Consider the following 17819-nt stretch of genomic DNA (forward strand, 5'->3'; position numbering starts at 1 on the left):
TTAACATTCATAATGTTGGCTACAGTGAAGGTAGCTGCTTTCTCACCAAAACTGCTATCTTTAGCTTGCACTCATTCCCAAGCTTTGTTAGCTAGAATTTCGTCAGCTTTATTTCTTGTCGTAATATCCTCCAGATTTTGTGCATAAGCAATATCGTGTTCTTTACAAGCAACGTCTAGTGGATTTTTACCAGGATCTCTACGTGCGAAGCGTTTGTTCAATTTTGTACCAGGACCACAATACTGATATCCAGGTAAGTGAGCTTCAATAGGCAAGTTATTTATAATCTTGTTCACTAGATCACCACCAGTCTTTCTTTTATATTACGTGATCATACTTCTTCAAAAGACAGCATGTTAATGAAATAAAAGATATATAAGCAGCCTTTTTATACCTAACAAACTCATTCATTGAGGTGTCGATGATGAGTAAACAACATGGATTTCAAAGAACAACCTCTTAAGCTTCAAGTCATTAATTTCGATAGAGTGGTGGAGACGGAAAAACAAGAAAAAAGACATGATGAACTATTGCCTAATAGTATTCGTGTCGTTTTCTGCGGACATAGTAATTGTGGAAAAACTAATTGCTTATGAACATTTATCACTCATCCTAATGGTCTTAGATTTGAAAACGTATATGTCTACTCAAAATCCCTTAATTAACCTAAATATACATTTTTGAAAGATTTATTAGAGCCTATTAATGATATAGAGTATTATGCTTTCAGCGAGCATGAGACAGTTGTTTCACCAGATAAAACACGACCAAATTCTACCATGATTTTTGACGATATAGCCACTGAGAAGCAAGATAACGTAAGAGCATTCTTCTGTATGGGTAGACATAAAAAAGTAGATAGTTTCTATCTCTGTGTGATGTTCGTATCACTTATAAATAAAATAATTCGAACCCTCGTATCTAGCTAATGAGTAAGAATTTGTTTCCAATGATTTTACTCTAATTGTCAATAAAATAGATAAGTAAATCAAATGTAATTAATAAGTAAATCAAGTATACATAAATAAGTACAATGTTTCGAGGAAAGTTAGACAATGCCCTAATTTCTTATGGTGCGAATTGTCCCATAAGCAGAGCTAAAGTCTTTCTTTGATAGGATATAATTCGGCCCAAGTTTCTTATAGCGCGAGATGTTCTATAAGTCGAGCTCAAATTATAAGGAAGGGACAGTCTTGCTCAGTTAATTACAATGAGAGAAAGAACTTAGGTATAATCCAAGTTTATTCAGACTCATGTCCTCACCTTGCAAGGCTAGAAGTGAATGCTAGCCTGTGCAGAGGTGGGCCTATTTATACACAGATTTTCCCGCTTATTTTTGCAGGAGAGATGTTATCGAAAATTCGAGAGACATTCGCGAATTTTGAGAAATGAGTTTTCTTAATTTACAAGTAAATAACCATTAATATTAAGTTTTTAACACATGTAAACTTTACAGAATTTGTTATTTTTTGATTTTATACAATATACAATTATCGCCAATAGTGTCGTCAAAAGTTATTAACTAATAAAGTTAATTAACGTGATATTACAATATTTACAATAGAAAATTATTAAATTTTCATATAACTTTATAGTTGATTAATTTTGGAAGTATTCTCTAAAATTAAATATTTGAATTAATTAATAACATTTGAATTATGACTAATTTTTCATATTTGTAACGGTTTTTTCTAATCTTATTATGTAATTATTAGATTAATTATCTAAGATTTCTAAATCATAAAGTTATCATTATCAAGTATAAACTTAATATTTTCGTTCTATATATAGCTTATTGTTTAAATAAATTATTAATTGTTTATTTACTAATAACAGTTATTGTTCAGCTGTTATTAATGAAACCAATTCTTACTCATGTTCTATGCTTATTCACTTTGCACATGAATTATTTATATTTTTCTAATATTTCATATGTTAACGTAATAAATAAATCAACTTTGCATATTGATATTCATTATCATTTCATAATTGAATGTAATTTTTGTTATTATATTATGAATCTACATGGTAAAATTATATAATGAATACTTTGTTATATTAAATTTATCTCTAATTAACATATTTTTCTTAATATCGAAAATCATTATATCTATATCTATTACTTTGTGACGTCACGCTGTTTATTTTGATTCGACTCTTATTTGTATACAATCGCGTAAACAGTGAGATAGCGCCGCTTAATATATTGATTTGAATAAACAGATAGATACGTTAGACTAGTTGCAGTAATTCAGTGATTTAATAAATAGCTCATAAATAGGACCGTTACATCTGTCAATCGTACGCTCGCATTCCAAAGCATCTCATTCGAAATAATGTGAATTTACTTGTTTTGTTTCGACAAGATGACGTAAATATTAAGACATTTACAATGATCAGGTTAACTCAGATATGTCTTTTGAGAAGTTTAAAGCAATATGTTCAAAATGTTGGAGAGACGATAATCATAGGTTTTTGGTAATCGACAGAGACGGACCAATAAATCATGGACGATATAGAAAGGGATTTGATTCTTTTGCTATAAATATAGATGAGTGAGTGGATGAAGATTATTTAACTTCAGAAATTAGAAGCGTAAACATGGCTGACTAAGAAAGAGAAAAGAAGGTGCTCGAGCAATTATCCATGGCTCGTGATGCCATAAGACGCAAGTATCAACTAATAAAACGCGGTCAAGCTGATTTAGAAAAGACATTGCATGAAACTTTTAAACCTATGGTTGATCCATTGAGGAAACTCGTAGAGGCAACTACTGATAAAAGTAACGCTACTACTGCTCAACAGTCAACGAAAAAGAAAAAGAAAATCGCGTTCGATAATGTTTTCAAGTCAGAAGTAGCAAATGACACTCCCTACAAATCTAGATATTTCAATAGTACTGCTAATGAATTAAATTCTACATTACAACCGCTTGATACTACATTTGAGTCTGCTGTTTCTATTGATGATGATGATCATGATCATGATGAGTCATCACTTGATACAACTGCTATAAATTTGAAAAAAGTATGATGTTGATTAACTGTACAGACTGTAATAATTCGATTTTCAAAGGCTGAATGAATTGGTCTCTAAACAACTCCATCACCTGGAATTTCATCCTGAATAGCTGTTAATGGTTGTATACTTCCACCAACTTTTATCGTTTTACTTAAATTGACTTGAATAGAATTCAAATGACAAGCACAAGTTTGACACCTTTGTCGAATTGCTTTACTTAAATCAGATCGTTTTATAAATTTATTAATTGAAATTATAGCATTAATTGTTAGATTTATCCATCTAATACAATCGTCTATATCTAAATCGTCCGAATGATTATAAGCTTTCCACAAATTTTTAACTGTTTCTTCAAAATAGGCGATAGAAGTCATGTTAGTTATCTAGCTTTTATTGTCTTGTAGAGTCACTTGTCTATAGTTGTATAAAGGATTATTTTGATAAAAGGTAGTGAACAGCTCTAAAATGAACTTGTTCTCAGTTGGTAATGAATATTGATTTGTTTAACAAATCAATAAGGATTCAACTAACTACTGAGGAACTACTTGCAAATGGAGTAAGGTAAGGCAAGCTTAGCTCGCAGGCTGTCTCGAGAGACTGCGCTCTTTTGCTAGGCCAAAGCGGTTTTTAAAGGTTAAGTGAGGGCGCTGCCAGCAAACTGAGGATGCTGCCTATAAAGTGAGGGCGCTGTAGGTAGTACATGGAAGGGATAGCTCAAACGAAAGAGTGGGGGGGGGTGAACCGACTGTAGCACCATCTAACTTATTAATTTAGTATTAAAGGGTTTATATAGATCTTCAGAATAAAAATATAGTCATTATTGCTTTGATATACGATTCAGCTCACATATCATAGAGAATAATTGGATTTATACTCTAAGATGGACTATATTTTAGATATTCAAGGTTTTCAGAGTCCTAATAATATTTTTATTTGTAAGGATTTTGCCTATTTACCAGTATGTTCTAATACTTCACCTACAGTACTACTTTTTAAACCTCCATATCATTGGCTCAAACTACCTATTGAATATCAAAGTGTTAATAAGTGTTTGGAATTACATCATCATGGTATTTTACCATACAATTTTTTAAATTGTACTATACGCAGTCATTTACATAATTGTAGAAATATTTATGTGGAAGGATTACAAAAGAAGCAATGGCTCAAAAAAATTATTCCTGAAAAGTAGGTTCAAATAATATACAATAGTATAAAATTCTAAATTCGAATTTAATTAGTTTTTTTTGAATTACAGAAATATTTTAGATTTCGCAACTGAAATGAGATGTCCGCGATTGGAAGATTTAAGTCTTAAATTTAAACCATCATGCATATATATCATAGTCAAAATCGCGAGAATATAGTATGTGCTGCGGTAAATACACAAATGATACACGATTGGATGATGGAAAGACAAAAACAAGCAAAATCAAAAGGGATCGACACAGTCGAAAGATTTACAGATGACTATAATTCATATAAAAGTTAAACTGAATATTTAAAAATAGCTATGTCAGACACTGAACATAAAGATTATAGACAAAGTGTACTCTACAGAATGTATAATTGAAAATAATAAATATTAAATAAATAATAAAATATGTACTTATTTAAATAGTAAAATAATCATAACGATTACAAGAAAGGCCTAACGGATGGGAATAAGGTTCTCTCCTAGCAGAGATGTTTAGGAGGAACATCTCAAGGAGGTGTCAGTCGAGCGACTGCATGCGTAGTCTCTAGCATTCTCACGAAAACAGTTCCCTTCGTGGAGAGAGCACGTATTGACTATAGACAGCATACGCTCCCCTCCGCGCACCATGGTCCACGCTTAGCTAGAGCGTAGGAGAGAGATTGATTGATTGATTGATTGATTAATCTTTATTAAACCATGGGGTAGGACCCCGTGTGGTTGGAAGAAATACATAGTTGACAATATATAGTAGTGATAGTGACAATAGCAGTATTGTAAGCGTACAAACGGCATGTTTTAGCAAGCGGATTGTTGCAAGACAGCAGTGGAATCTAGTTGATACATAGAAGTGCAAGGCAGCGCAAATGTACATGTAGAGACTAAGCTAATTATACAGGGTGTCAATTAAGTCCCGGGACGCCTGAATATTTTCTGAAGTACTTCAATTCTGAAAAAGGTCAAGGTCATTCCTACAGTAACTTTGAACAAGGAATTCGATGGTGACCTTGGATTTGACCTTGAACATCAATTTTGAGGTTATTTTGAGGTCAACCTCATTTTTTTAAATAGGAACCCCTATTTTTTATTGCGGAATCGGAAAGAGCGGGAAATTTTACGTCCGGATATGTATTGAGGTTTGAGGTTGAGGTTGAGGTTTAACCCCTAGAGGTCAAATAGACGTCAAATAATGATATTTTAAGAATCTCGCGAGTCCAGAGGTAACAAAAAACAAACAAAGGTCATACCTTAGGTAAGTCTTAACGAGGAACCCAACGGTGACCTTGGATTTGATCTTGAACCTCATTTTCAAGGTCATCTGAAGGTCAACCTCATTTCTTCTAACAAAAGAACTTATTTTTGATACCGGATTCCAAAGAAGCCAAAAATTTAACGTCCAAATATTTATTGAGGTATGAGGTTGAGGTTACTCCTAGAGGTCAAATAGAGGTGAAATAATGAATTCTTAAAAATTTCGCGAGTTCAGAGGTAAAAAAACAAATAAAGGTCATACCATTGGTAAGTCTTAACGAGGAACTCAATGGTGACTTCGAATTCGACCTTGAACCTCATTTTTAAGGTCATTTGAAGGTCAACCTCATTTTTTCTAATGGAAACCCCTGTTTTTGATAGCGGATTCGAAAGGAGCCCAAAGTTTTACGTATCGATGTGTCGAAGAAGGAATCCAATTGTGACCTTCAATTTGACCTTGGACTTGACCTTACAGGTTATTTGAAGGTTAACTTTTTTTTTTAATAGGAACCCTTATTTTTGACACCGAAAATCTATAGAGCGGGAAATTTTACGCTCAGGTATGTACTTAGGTCGCAGAAAAAGTTTGTCATTGGGGTTTACTCCAAGGTCATTTACCCACAACGGTTCAATCTCCACTTGACATTTAAGGTCATTTCAAGGTCAACTAGTTTTTTTGATTGGAAATCCCAGTTTTAGTACCAGGAATCGATAGAGGGGGAAATTTTTCATTCAGACAGCATTTTTTAAAATTATGACCTTACTATCGTCCTTATTCTTACTCTTTGCGTTACCCTGAAACAACGACGTGGACGCAGTAAGATCTGTTTCCTTTGGGGTGCTTGATTAGCGTGAGTCCCCTTGCCTCTCACGATGGGGTGGTTGATTAGCGTGAGTCCCCTTGCCTCTCACGATTGGGGTGCTTGATTAGTGAGTCCCCTTGCCTCTTACTTAAAGGTTCAAAGTTCAATGGAGATGCTCAAACTGAAATCCTTCAACTTCTTGACAAAAAGCTAGACGATTGTAAAAATGAGTAACAGCATCGCGAATCATCGCTCTATCGATTCTTGCAGCCTCTTCCAGAATTCGATTGCGCAGTTCCTCTATGTTGTTTGGTTTAGTGGCATAAACTTTATTCTTAAGGTAACCCCAGAGAAAGTAATCGAGTGGTGTCAGATCCGGAGATCTAGCCGGCCACTCGATTTCACCCCTTCTTCCAATCCATCTTCGAGGAAACTGAGCATCCAAATATGCTCGAACGTTTTGACCAAAATAAGCGGCTGCTCCATCCTGCTGAAACCAAGTTACATCGTAATCATCACCTGCTATCTCTCTAATTCGTTGTATTATTTGATCCCTAAGTAACTGTTCGTATGAAGCTGCAGTGAGATTACCGTCTATAAAGAAAGGGCCTACAAGAGTACCATTAGAGATACCAGCCTACACGTTCAACTTTTGTGGATATTGTGTGTGGTATTCCAACATCCATGCAGGATTTGAGTCAGACCAATATCTGCAATTGTGTCTATTAACCTCACCATTTAAAGTGAAAGTAGCCTCATCTGAAAAAACTATATTGTATAAAAAATTAGGCTCTGCATCTATTCTATTCATCATCGTTTCGTAAAACTCGAGCCGACGATCCGGATCATCTTCATTAAGCTCCTGTACCAAATGGATTTTATAAGGATGAAAATGAATGCTTTTCAGAATTTTTCGTACGCATTCATGAGAAACGTCATGCTCATGCCCAGCTCTACGTAAACTAAGATGCGGATTTTCAATAAATGCTTGAGCAATTTCAATCTGCTTCTCCTCAGTTGCAACAGATGTTGGGCGACCAGTTCTCTGAAGATCACTAATAGTCCCAAATTCTGCGAAGCGCCGTACAGTCCTTTCGACTGTAGATTTTGAAATAGGTGTTTGTCCATCTTGATTACGGAAATTATTATTGAACAGTGTGCGCACTTCAAGGTAAGATCGAACTCGATCTTCCCAACCACGCATCATCAACAAACTTATCCGTTCTCGCTCCGAAAGTTTAGCATACGCCATTTTTTTTAATTAGATAAGAATAGTACACGAATTAAAACCAAAAGAAAAACTTAGGAGCTGCAAAGAAAAACGAGTTGTTCAAAAAGAAATGTTTAGAACTCTAGAATGTTTTAAACTTTAGAATGTTTTTAACTCTGGAACTTATTATGTTCGTAAACTATCAGCCGGAAATACAATCCAGGAACAACAAAAAAGATCAAATAAATTCTATTTTTTTTTGTAAATGCTTAAATAACAAGAGTCGTTAAATTCAGGAATCCCTAACTCATATACTGTAATGCAAACTTCTGGACATTAATCTTTGTCTTTACCCACTTACAAATTTGAAATAAGTTTGAAAACGGTTTAAACAAACGTTTATTTTATCAACAATCATGTTCTTTTATAAACATTCCTTTTAACTGACTATTCTGGCTTGAAATTTCTTACTCGGGGGTTTTGGGGGTCGCTGAGTTCGAATCTACTGACAAAATTTAGATTTTATCAAATCCAAGATGGCAAATTCAAGATGGCGGATGAAAATAGAAATAGCACATTTTGGGCTGGAAATCAGTACTCGGGAGTTTTTGGGGTCACTGAGTTCAAATCTACTGCTAAAATTTAGATTTTTTTAAATCGAAGATGGCGAATTAAAGATGGCGGATGAAAATAGAAATCGCAAATTTATGGCTGGAAATCAGTACCCGGGGGTTTTGGGGGTCACTGACAAGGAAACCCCCCCGACCCGACCTCACCGATTTCAATAATCTTTTGATATGTTATAGTTCATCAAAAAATAAGACATACGTATTTTTTTTTATCGGCGGAAAAACACTTTGAGGGGGTGAAAACAACCCTCAAAGTTCACCCCCAAAAATAGATTTTCCAATGTATCTCAGCATCTAATTGATATTTTACGACCAAACAAATTTCATATCACTTCTCATGTGAAAAGCAAACTAGCACATTCCGACCACAAGGGATGCAACCCTTATTTTTTTTATTTAAAATACTATCTATTTCATGGCTATTTTTATGAAAAAAATTAAAATAACCCGAAAAAAATTGGAAAAAATATTACCCTACATAAAATACAAAAATAAAGTTAATCTAGTCAAGGTTTTTTTTGAAACTACCCCTTTAAAGTTGAAAAACCACCCCTAAAAAATTGTTTTCAATACATTACAGGTGGTGTTGATAATTTAGTGTAAAATACGTTAAGCATCATTTATACTTTACAAACACAACTATCTCGTGCAGTTTCGACCACAAGGGTTGCAACCCCTAATTTCTGTCATCGAAATTTTTACCTTCTTTGTACCTATTTTTGAAAAAAAGTTCATAATGAGCTTGAAAAAATTAGTAAAAATATTACCGTGGATAGAATAAGAAAAAAAATTTACCTTTTATTTTTAAAACCACCCCTTATGTTGAAAAACCACCCCCAAAAAATTGTTTCCAATACATTACAGGTGGTGTTGATAATTTACTGTAAAATACGTTGCGTATCATTTATAATGTACAAACACAACTATCTCGTGCAGTTTCAACCACAAGGGTTGCAACCCCTAATTTCTGTCATCGAAATTTGTACCTTCTTTATTCCTATTTTTGAAAAAAAGTTCATAATGAGCTTAAAAAAATTGGAAAAATTATTATCGTGGATAGAATACGAAAAATATGTACCAATTCAAGATTATATCACCCAACAAGACCCAGAACTAGGACAACGTTTTTCCAAAGTATTTTGTTGCGCCGATTCCGAATCTGTCCGGAAAAAAGATCCATCACCCATTAGCAATTTCTAAAACTCCCCTTATATCCCAATGGCAATTTCCCGCACTAACCCACACTATCAGAATGCTTACAACCCCCCCTAATAACCCCCTAAAAACCTCCAATGAAAATGCCGTTAGCCCCCCACTAATAGCCCGAAGACATAGCTGAGCCCCCTTGCAACCTTATGGCAATGCTTGCAACCCACCGAATAACATAATGGCAACGTTATCAACCCTGCTAGCTACTGGGGTTATTAGGGGGTTATTAGGGGGAGGGTCTTATTGAGGGGGGGGGGGGGGAGTTATTAGGAGGTTAATGGGGGGTTGTAAGCAATGCCATTGGGGGATATTAGGAGGGTTATTAGGGGAGGTTTATTACCATCGCCATTCGGTGATTAGGAGGGTTGATAGCATTGCCATTGTTTTTGTTGGTTGAGTTTTTCTCCTTTCTTGTGACTAAAATTGTAAACTGCCAAGTAATATATATTTAATTGATTTTTATATGCGTTACTATAATTCATTCAGTTACCAATTAAAAACCATCAAAAAAATTAGGACGGATTTATTGTTCATACTTCTTACAATAATGATATTCTTCATAGAAGTGCTCGAAACATAATGATTTTTTGCACCAACCGCAACGTATAATAGCCACATTTTTGCATCCTTCTATGTCACAATGTGTATTGCAGGAATCTCCAAAACTGTAAGCAACAGGATTGTCAAAATTTTCTGGTTTTTTAGTGAGGTAACCACTCTTGAACCAGGAATATTTAAAAAGATTAGTATATCTTGGTGAAGATAATTGATTGTGGACTAACGACTGAAGTTTAATAATGTTGTTTCTTTTATGTAAATCCAAATCATAATTCATCAAAATTACGGTATCTGAAAATTGGCGGACAAAGTTCTTCCATATGCGAAATCCAAAAACATCAAGTGGCTGAATTTTTCCCGTTGTGCCAGTCGGTATTTTTTTAAAATTTATAATTTTATCACGTGGAGTTACAGTTTCTATGGCACTGTCACAATGACCGCTCCAGGAGTCAAGCAACAGCATCGTATTGGAACCTACATTAGGGAAATATACTTTTTGCAGCCATATTTTAAAGAGATCTAAAATCAAAAATCTTATTTGTAAAATCATTTATAATGACATTAATTGTAACTAGATGGGATTATGTATACCTGTAGTCAACTTTCCAGATTTAGATGCTTTTACGTAAACATTTTCGGGTCTAAATAAAGTGGTTTCAACAATGGGTCCAAACTCACCGCTAGATTCCTTCAAAACTAAAAAGAGTGGTAACAGTAATTCTCCTGTGGCTGATATGAGTGGCTGTATAGTATAACTGTGGGTTGTTGAAGAAATTGACTGTACTAAACACTGTACCTGCTTTTCTCCTTCCACCGCTAGCGTTCTTCCGGAGTGCATTTTCAGTTGGAATCCGCTCTGATCAGAATTAAACACATTATGAATTCCAATTATTCTTATGCCTGCTTTAACATCAGCAATAAAAGTATTTGCTTTAATCGTTAGTTCTGAATTACTTTCTAGTGTTTTCTTGGTTATAAACTTATTTATTTTCCGGGATACTATTCTATGAGCTTTCTTGAATTTACAAAGCCAGTTATCCGAAGCTTTGAATCTTACATCTTCTGATCCTATAATCTTTTGAGCTTGCAATGCCCATCGACGTATGTCACGATCATGAATGATGTAACCAGCGTCTACTGCTGCTTTAAAATTATCAAAAGTGTACTGACAAATTCTTGCAATTTTTTCTCTATAAGTACCACCTTCGTTGACTGTATGAGCCCAACGTTTCAACAGACTCACAGATGAAACTTTCTTAAATTTTTGACGTACACTTTCAACACTTAAATTTTTTTTTTTGCCACTTCTCCAGTATTCTACGGCTCTTTGCTTATATTCAAAACTGACATCTTCATTGTCTTTGGTACAATGGTCGGTGGGTGCTTCGAAATCGTCAGGAAAATGGTGTTGAACTTCATCTTCTACTATTTTTGCAGCATGATCTTTGTAATCTTCTTGAAAATCTAATGTATCTTCAACGATCATATCTACTTCATTGAAATCATTCACGGAATCTATTAAAATGCTTTTAATTCTTTCCGACAATTGAATCTCTTTATAATTTGTCTCACTTTCAGGTATTTGTAGAGTTTGAAAGTAAGCTAATAATAAATTTAAAACGTTCAGAGCGTTAATTTTCATTTTTTAATCAGAAATAAAAAAAAAATATATATATATATATCTTATATATCTTCTATTATATTAAACAGAAGGCGCGAAATTCTCCGTGCGTCCGTCCATCCATCCGTCCCCTTTTTTTCCTTATTTTTCCTCTGTATAGGTCTCTCCTGATATCGCTGGGGAATAAGAAATAAACTGAATAACAAATAAACAAATTAGGATAAAAACAAATAAATAAACAAATTGATAAGTAAACAATAATGATAAACAAACTTATAGAAAACATTCATGAAAAAAATTAATTAATAAATTAAAAAGTAAACATATTAATTAATAAACAATAATAATAAACAAATCAATAAGTAAACAATAATTATAAACATCATTAATTAATAAATCCTCATAATCAGTGTAATTTCAATTTTTTTAATAACAAATATTAAAAAGCCGTAAAATTATTTGCATATAAAAAATAATTTTATAGTTATACTTACGTAGCAGGTACTACGAAATACGAATTAACGGAATAGTATCTTATTATTATTTGTACTTATAATCTTATATTCTTATTACTATTTATTATGCTCTTAGTTCAATAGTCGATACAATACGTCCAACAACAAGAAAGTTGTGTTGGCTACTGATGAAGAATTACTTACTCATATTTATCAATCATGAAAATAACAGACCATCGTCAGAGACGCTGATAGTAGGACGTAAATAAAATTCTGATAATACTATCATTCATATACCAAAATTTTTGCGCATCCGAGAAACTATACTTATCTTCTAGGTATACTTATAATATTATATTATTCTTGACTTGTTTTTTTATATAATAAAAGTTATTTATTTTTGATAGAATTAATAAACGATAGAACGTAAAAAATTTAAAAGAGAGCAACAAAATAGCTATGGAATCATAGCTTATTTGATTTAGAAGAGATTGCAACGATATGTCAGAAACTTTTTTTAGGATGGTTTTTCAACATTGAGGGTGGTTTTGAAAATAAGTTTGAACAGGTAAATTTTTTATTCTTATTCTATCCACGGTAATATTTTTTCCAATTTTTTTAAGCTCATTATGAACTTTTTTTCAAAAATAGGAATAAAGAAGGTACAAATTTCGATGACAGAAATTAGGGGTTGCAACCCTTGTGGTTGAAACTGCACGAGATAGTTGTGTTTGTACATTATAAATGATACGCAACGTATTTTACAGTAAATTATCAACACCACCTGTAATGTATTGGAAACAATTTTTTGGGGGTGGTTTTTCAACATAAGGGGTGGTTTTAAAAATAAAAGGTAAATTTTTTTTCTTATTCTATCCACGGTAATATTTTTACTAATTTTTTCAAGCTCATTATGAACTTTTTTTCAAAAATAGGTACAAAGAAGGTAAAAATTTCGATGACAGAAATTAGGGGTTGCAACCCTTGTGGTCGAAACTGCACGAGATAGTTGTGTTTGTAAAGTATAAATGATGCTTAACGTATTTTACACTAAATTATCAACACCACCTGTAATGTATTGAAAACAATTTTTTAGGGGTGGTTTTTCAACTTTAAAGGGGTAGTTTCAAAAAAAACCTTGACTAGATTAACTTTATTTTTGTATTTTATGTAGGGTAATATTTTTTCCAATTTTTTTCGGGTTATTTTAATTTTTTTCATAAAAATAGCCATGAAATAGATAGTATTTTAAATAAAAAAAATAAGGGTTGCATACCTTGTGGTCGGAATGTGCTAGTTTGCTTTTCACATGAGAAGTGATATGAAATTTGTTTGGTCGTAAAATATCAATTAGATGCTGAGATACATTGGAAAATCTATTTTTGGGGGTGAACTTTGAGGGTTGTTTTCACCCCCTCAAAGTGTTTTTCCGCCGATAAAAAAAAAATACGTATGTCTTATTTTTTGATGAACTATAACATATCAAAAGATTATTGAAATCGGTGAGGTCGGGTCGGGGGGGTTTCCTTGTGAGTTCGAATCTACTGACAAAATTTAGATTTTCTCAAATCTAAAATGGCATTGCCATTAAACTTTCAACCTTTAAGTGAGAGGCAAGGGGACTCACGCTAATCAAGCACCCCAAAGGAAACAGATCTTACTACGTCCACGTCGTTGTTTCTGGGTAACGCAAAGAGTAAGAATAAGGACGATAGTAAGGTCATAATTTTAAAAAATGCTGTCTGAATGAAAAATTTCCCCCTCTATCGATTCCTGGTACTAAAACTGGGATTTCCAATCAAAAAAACTAGTTGATCTTGAAATGACCTTAAATGTCAAGTGGAGATTGAACCGTTGTGGGTAAATGACCTTGGAGTAAACCCCAATGTCAAACTTTTTCTGCGACCTAAGTACATACCTGAGCGTAAAATTTCCCGCTCTATAGATTTTCGGTGTCAAAAATAAGGGTTCCTATTAAAAAAAAAAGTTAACCTTCAAATAACCTGTAAGGTCAAGTCCAAGGTCAAATTGAAGGTCACAATTGGATTCCTTTTTCGACACATCGATACGTAAAACTTTGGGCTCCTTTCGAATCCGCTATCAAAAACAGGGGTTTCCATTAGAAAAAATGAGGTTGACCTTCAAATGACCTTAACAATGAGGTTCAAGGTCAAATTCGAAGTCACCGTTGAGTTCCTCGTTAAGACTTACCAATGGTATGACCTTTATTTGTTTTTTTACCTCTGAACTCGCGAAATTTTTAAGAATTCATTATTTCACCTCTATTTGACCTCTAGGAGTAACCTCAACCTCATACCTCAATAAATATTTGGACGTTAAATTTTTGGCTTCTTTGGAATCCGGTATCAAAAATAAGTTCTTTTGTTAGAAGAAATGAGGTTGACCTTCAGATGACCTTGAAAATGAGGTTCAAGATCAAATCCAAGGTCACCGTTGGGTTCCTCGTTAAGACTTACCTAAGGTATGACCTTTGTTTGTTTTTTGTTACCTCTGGACTCGCGAGATTCTTAAAATATCATTATTTGACGTCTATTTGACCTCTAGGGGTTAAACCTCAACCTCAACCTCAAACCTCAATACATATCCTGACGTAAAATTTCCCGCTCTTTCCGATTCCGCAATAAAAAATAGGGGTTCCTATTTAAAAAAATGAGGTTGACCTCAAAATAACCTCAAAATTGATGTTCAAGGTCAAATCCAAGGTCACCATCGGATTCCTTGTTCAAAGTTACTGTAGGAATGACCTTGACCTTTTTAAGAACTGAAGTACTTCAGAAAATATTCAGGCGTCCCGGGACTTAATTGACACCCTGTATAATCTAAAAATACAAATAAGAGAACCTCAGAGAGGTGCGCACGAGCTTAATATATAAACTTAATTAACGCAGTGGGAGGGGGGCATATTTACAGTTTAGATTGGAGGGAGAGATTAGGAGCGAACGCAGAGACGTTGTACGGGCGTGAAATATGGGGTAGGTAAGCGAGGGAGGCCGTACCTGTCATTTGCTCCTGTGCAACCCGGATAGCGAATCTGTCAATTTCAAGGAGGAAAAGAAGATCAAATAACCAGTATTTGAATTCAGTGAGTCGTTCCAAGGAAAAAGTGGTCACTGCAAGTTGGTTTAGGAGATCCATACCTTTAATTGCGAATGATCTCTTCCAGGACTCAGTACATGGAGCACGAAAGTGGAAGGCCGCTGGTATATTGCGAATAGAGCGGCGGGCGATAGTAAGTTGGTTCAGTAGTGATATGTGGCCAGTCAGATACGACGGGCCATTGTTACAAACGACCTTATAAAATAGTTTTGCGAGGGTTAGTTGACGTGTCGATGAGAGTGTGAGCCAACGTAGTTTCAGGCGGTGGAACGTAACATGAGAGGTGAGGTTATTATTTGGTAGGAATGGGATGTTACCAGAGATGAATCGGACACAGGCATTTTGCGCCACCTGGAGGTCACGAGTACGTGTCTTGTCAAGATCCATGAATACGGTGGACGAGAAGTTTAGCAGTGGGAGTACCAGTGACTCAACCAAAGTCTTGCGGAGAGCGAGCGACAAAGAACGGCGATAGAACTTAAGAGAGCTGAGAGAGCCGTAAACCTTCCTCACAACGTCTGAGGTGTGTGACTTCCATTGGAGAGTAGGAGAGAGGGTGACCCCAAGGCTCTTTGCCGCCATCACGAAGGGGATCATATGACCATTGACGGTGATGCGGGGCAAGATGGTGAGGTCAAGGGCAGTCACATACAATTCGCTGCCCAAGATCATAGCCTTCGTATTAGCAAGGTTGAGATCAAGGCCATTGCCCAAGGCCCAATCAGCCACCGCTTGTGCATCTCGCTGGCCTCCACGATGCCACGCTCAATGTCCCGCGGGGAACAATGCACATATATTTGCGTGTCATCCGCATAGATGATGGTGAGAAGCCTATTTTCGGTAGCAAACCGAACATCGTCGAGAAGACCAAGGAGCGCGGTCTCGGTAGAATGTCCCCTTCTAAATCCGGCTTGGCGGAAGTCGAGCAGGTGATGCTGCTGAAGGTAGGCTGACAATTGACGATGGACGAGGCGCTCGAAGAGCTTCGAGGGCTCACATAGCTTAGCAATAGGTCGTGTATCCGAAAGGGAGGTAAGAGATTTCACTTTGGAGAGCGGGACAATTTGTGTGCGCTTCCAGAGCGTGGGGAAAAGTGAGTTAGCAATTGAGTGATTAAAAAGCGTGGTGTAGTACGGAAGGACAGTTTGCGAAACCATCGAGAGCATTCTCAGCGAGATCTCGTCCTCTCCTTTTGACTTTGAGTGGGCATCCGCGAGAACATCCTCCACGTCCTTGACTGACACCGGGTTTAGATTGAATTGGGGAAATGAGAATGAGCGAGAGAGTGGTATCGATGTGAGATTGTCGTAGCAGGAAAGAGTAATAGGCGGAAGCTGGTTAACGATTTTGGCAAAGTGACAGTTTAACGCTGTGGGTGAGAAAAATGATAGTGGAGACGGCATGGATTTTTGTGCAATGCCGAGACAGCGAAGCTCTCTCCATTTGGTCTTGGGATCTGTGGCAGATGCAAGTTTGGCCGAGATGTGGTTATTTTTTGCAGTGTCAAGCAGGTTTGAAACACGGTTTCGAAGGTCTTTGTACCTCCGAATGTCACCTGGAAGCGCAGTTATTTTTGCTCGCTTGTACGCCGCCGTGCGAGCACGCATGAGGATGCGAATGTCAGCTGATACCCACGGCTTAGCCTTGGCAGACAGTTTTGTCTGGCGAACCGGGGCAAGGGTGTCGAAGGCTTTCAGCACGGCGTTTGAGAGGAAGCGTTCGAGTGAATCCAGGGACATTTGAGTTGGGTCAGTAAGAGTAGTCTGCGGTGATGGATACTGTACGGCAACGCTCTCGGCAACCAGTAAATTTAGCTGTACTATGTCAACACTTTTCAGTTTGCGAATGAGGATGGTTTTCGTGGCTGAGGGGGGAACCGTGGAGTAGATAGAAAGCTCGATAAGGTCGTGACAGTCAATAAATGGGGCCGGCGTTTTTGAAAAGGAGTGGATATCTGTGTCATTTTTATTTAAGAAGAGGTCCAGAAGAGTGTGAGAAGCATGACCATCCTGGAATCGATGACAAGTAGGCAGCATGGAGACGACTTTTAAGGCGTAGCGCTCGATTTGTTCTCGGAGCACGTTGACGTAGTGTAGTGTGTGCGATAAGAGATTGCAGTTGAAATCCCCACAAATTATCACGTCATGATAATTTGGGAGAAGAGGGACAATGGTTTGGAAAAAATTCAGTGGAGCCAACGCAGACGGGCGACGATAGACTACAGCAAGTAGAAGTTTTGCATGTTGTTGTCGTAATTCCATCACCAAAAATTCTGACGCATTGTAGTCATCAGGATGCGATTTGGCAATTATGCGAACGAAGAAGCTGTCACGAATGTAGAGAGCAACACCACCACCTTCCATGGCTGAGCGATCATGTCGGAATAGGTTGAATCCAGAGAAAGAAAGGTGAGAGTCAGCCACAGTATCCTTTAGGAACGTTTCTGTGATGGCAACAGCGTCATAGTGTGAGTGGGATACTCTGTCCTCAAGAAGGGCGAAATAGCCGCCGTGGTTCAGGCGGTTCACATTTGCATGTGCTACACAGAAAATGGGAGGGGGGCAACAATTGGGGGCTGTATTGACCCTGAGGGTCAATCAATGGTAGGTGGATTTCCCATAGTGCATTCAGTGGGAAGGGATGCATCATCTGCGATGTGGGAAGGTTGACGGTAGTTCGTCCCACTTGAGAGTGAAGGCTCCGCCGTATCCATTGCCAGTGAAGACATTCGAGGGGCAGCATCGGGACTG

The 17819-nt window shown here is 36.2% G+C and overlaps 1 protein-coding gene across 1 annotated transcript; it reads right to left on the reverse strand.

The window, feature by feature from the left end:
* Nucleotides 1-15737: 15737 nt before the first annotated feature.
* On the reverse strand, nt 15738-17432 carry LOC131669300 (uncharacterized). Its single transcript, XM_058944086.1, has one exon. It carries the CDS (start codon nt 17430-17432, stop codon nt 15738-15740), a length of 1695 nt encoding a protein of 564 aa, XP_058800069.1.
* Between the last annotated feature and the right edge of the window lie 387 nt (nt 17433-17819).

The sequence above is a fragment of the Phymastichus coffea genome, unplaced genomic scaffold (assembly GCF_024137745.1).
Source record: "Phymastichus coffea isolate CEN01 unplaced genomic scaffold, Cenicafe_Pcof_1.1 PCOF00007, whole genome shotgun sequence".
Lineage (NCBI taxonomy): Eukaryota > Metazoa > Arthropoda > Insecta > Hymenoptera > Eulophidae > Phymastichus > Phymastichus coffea.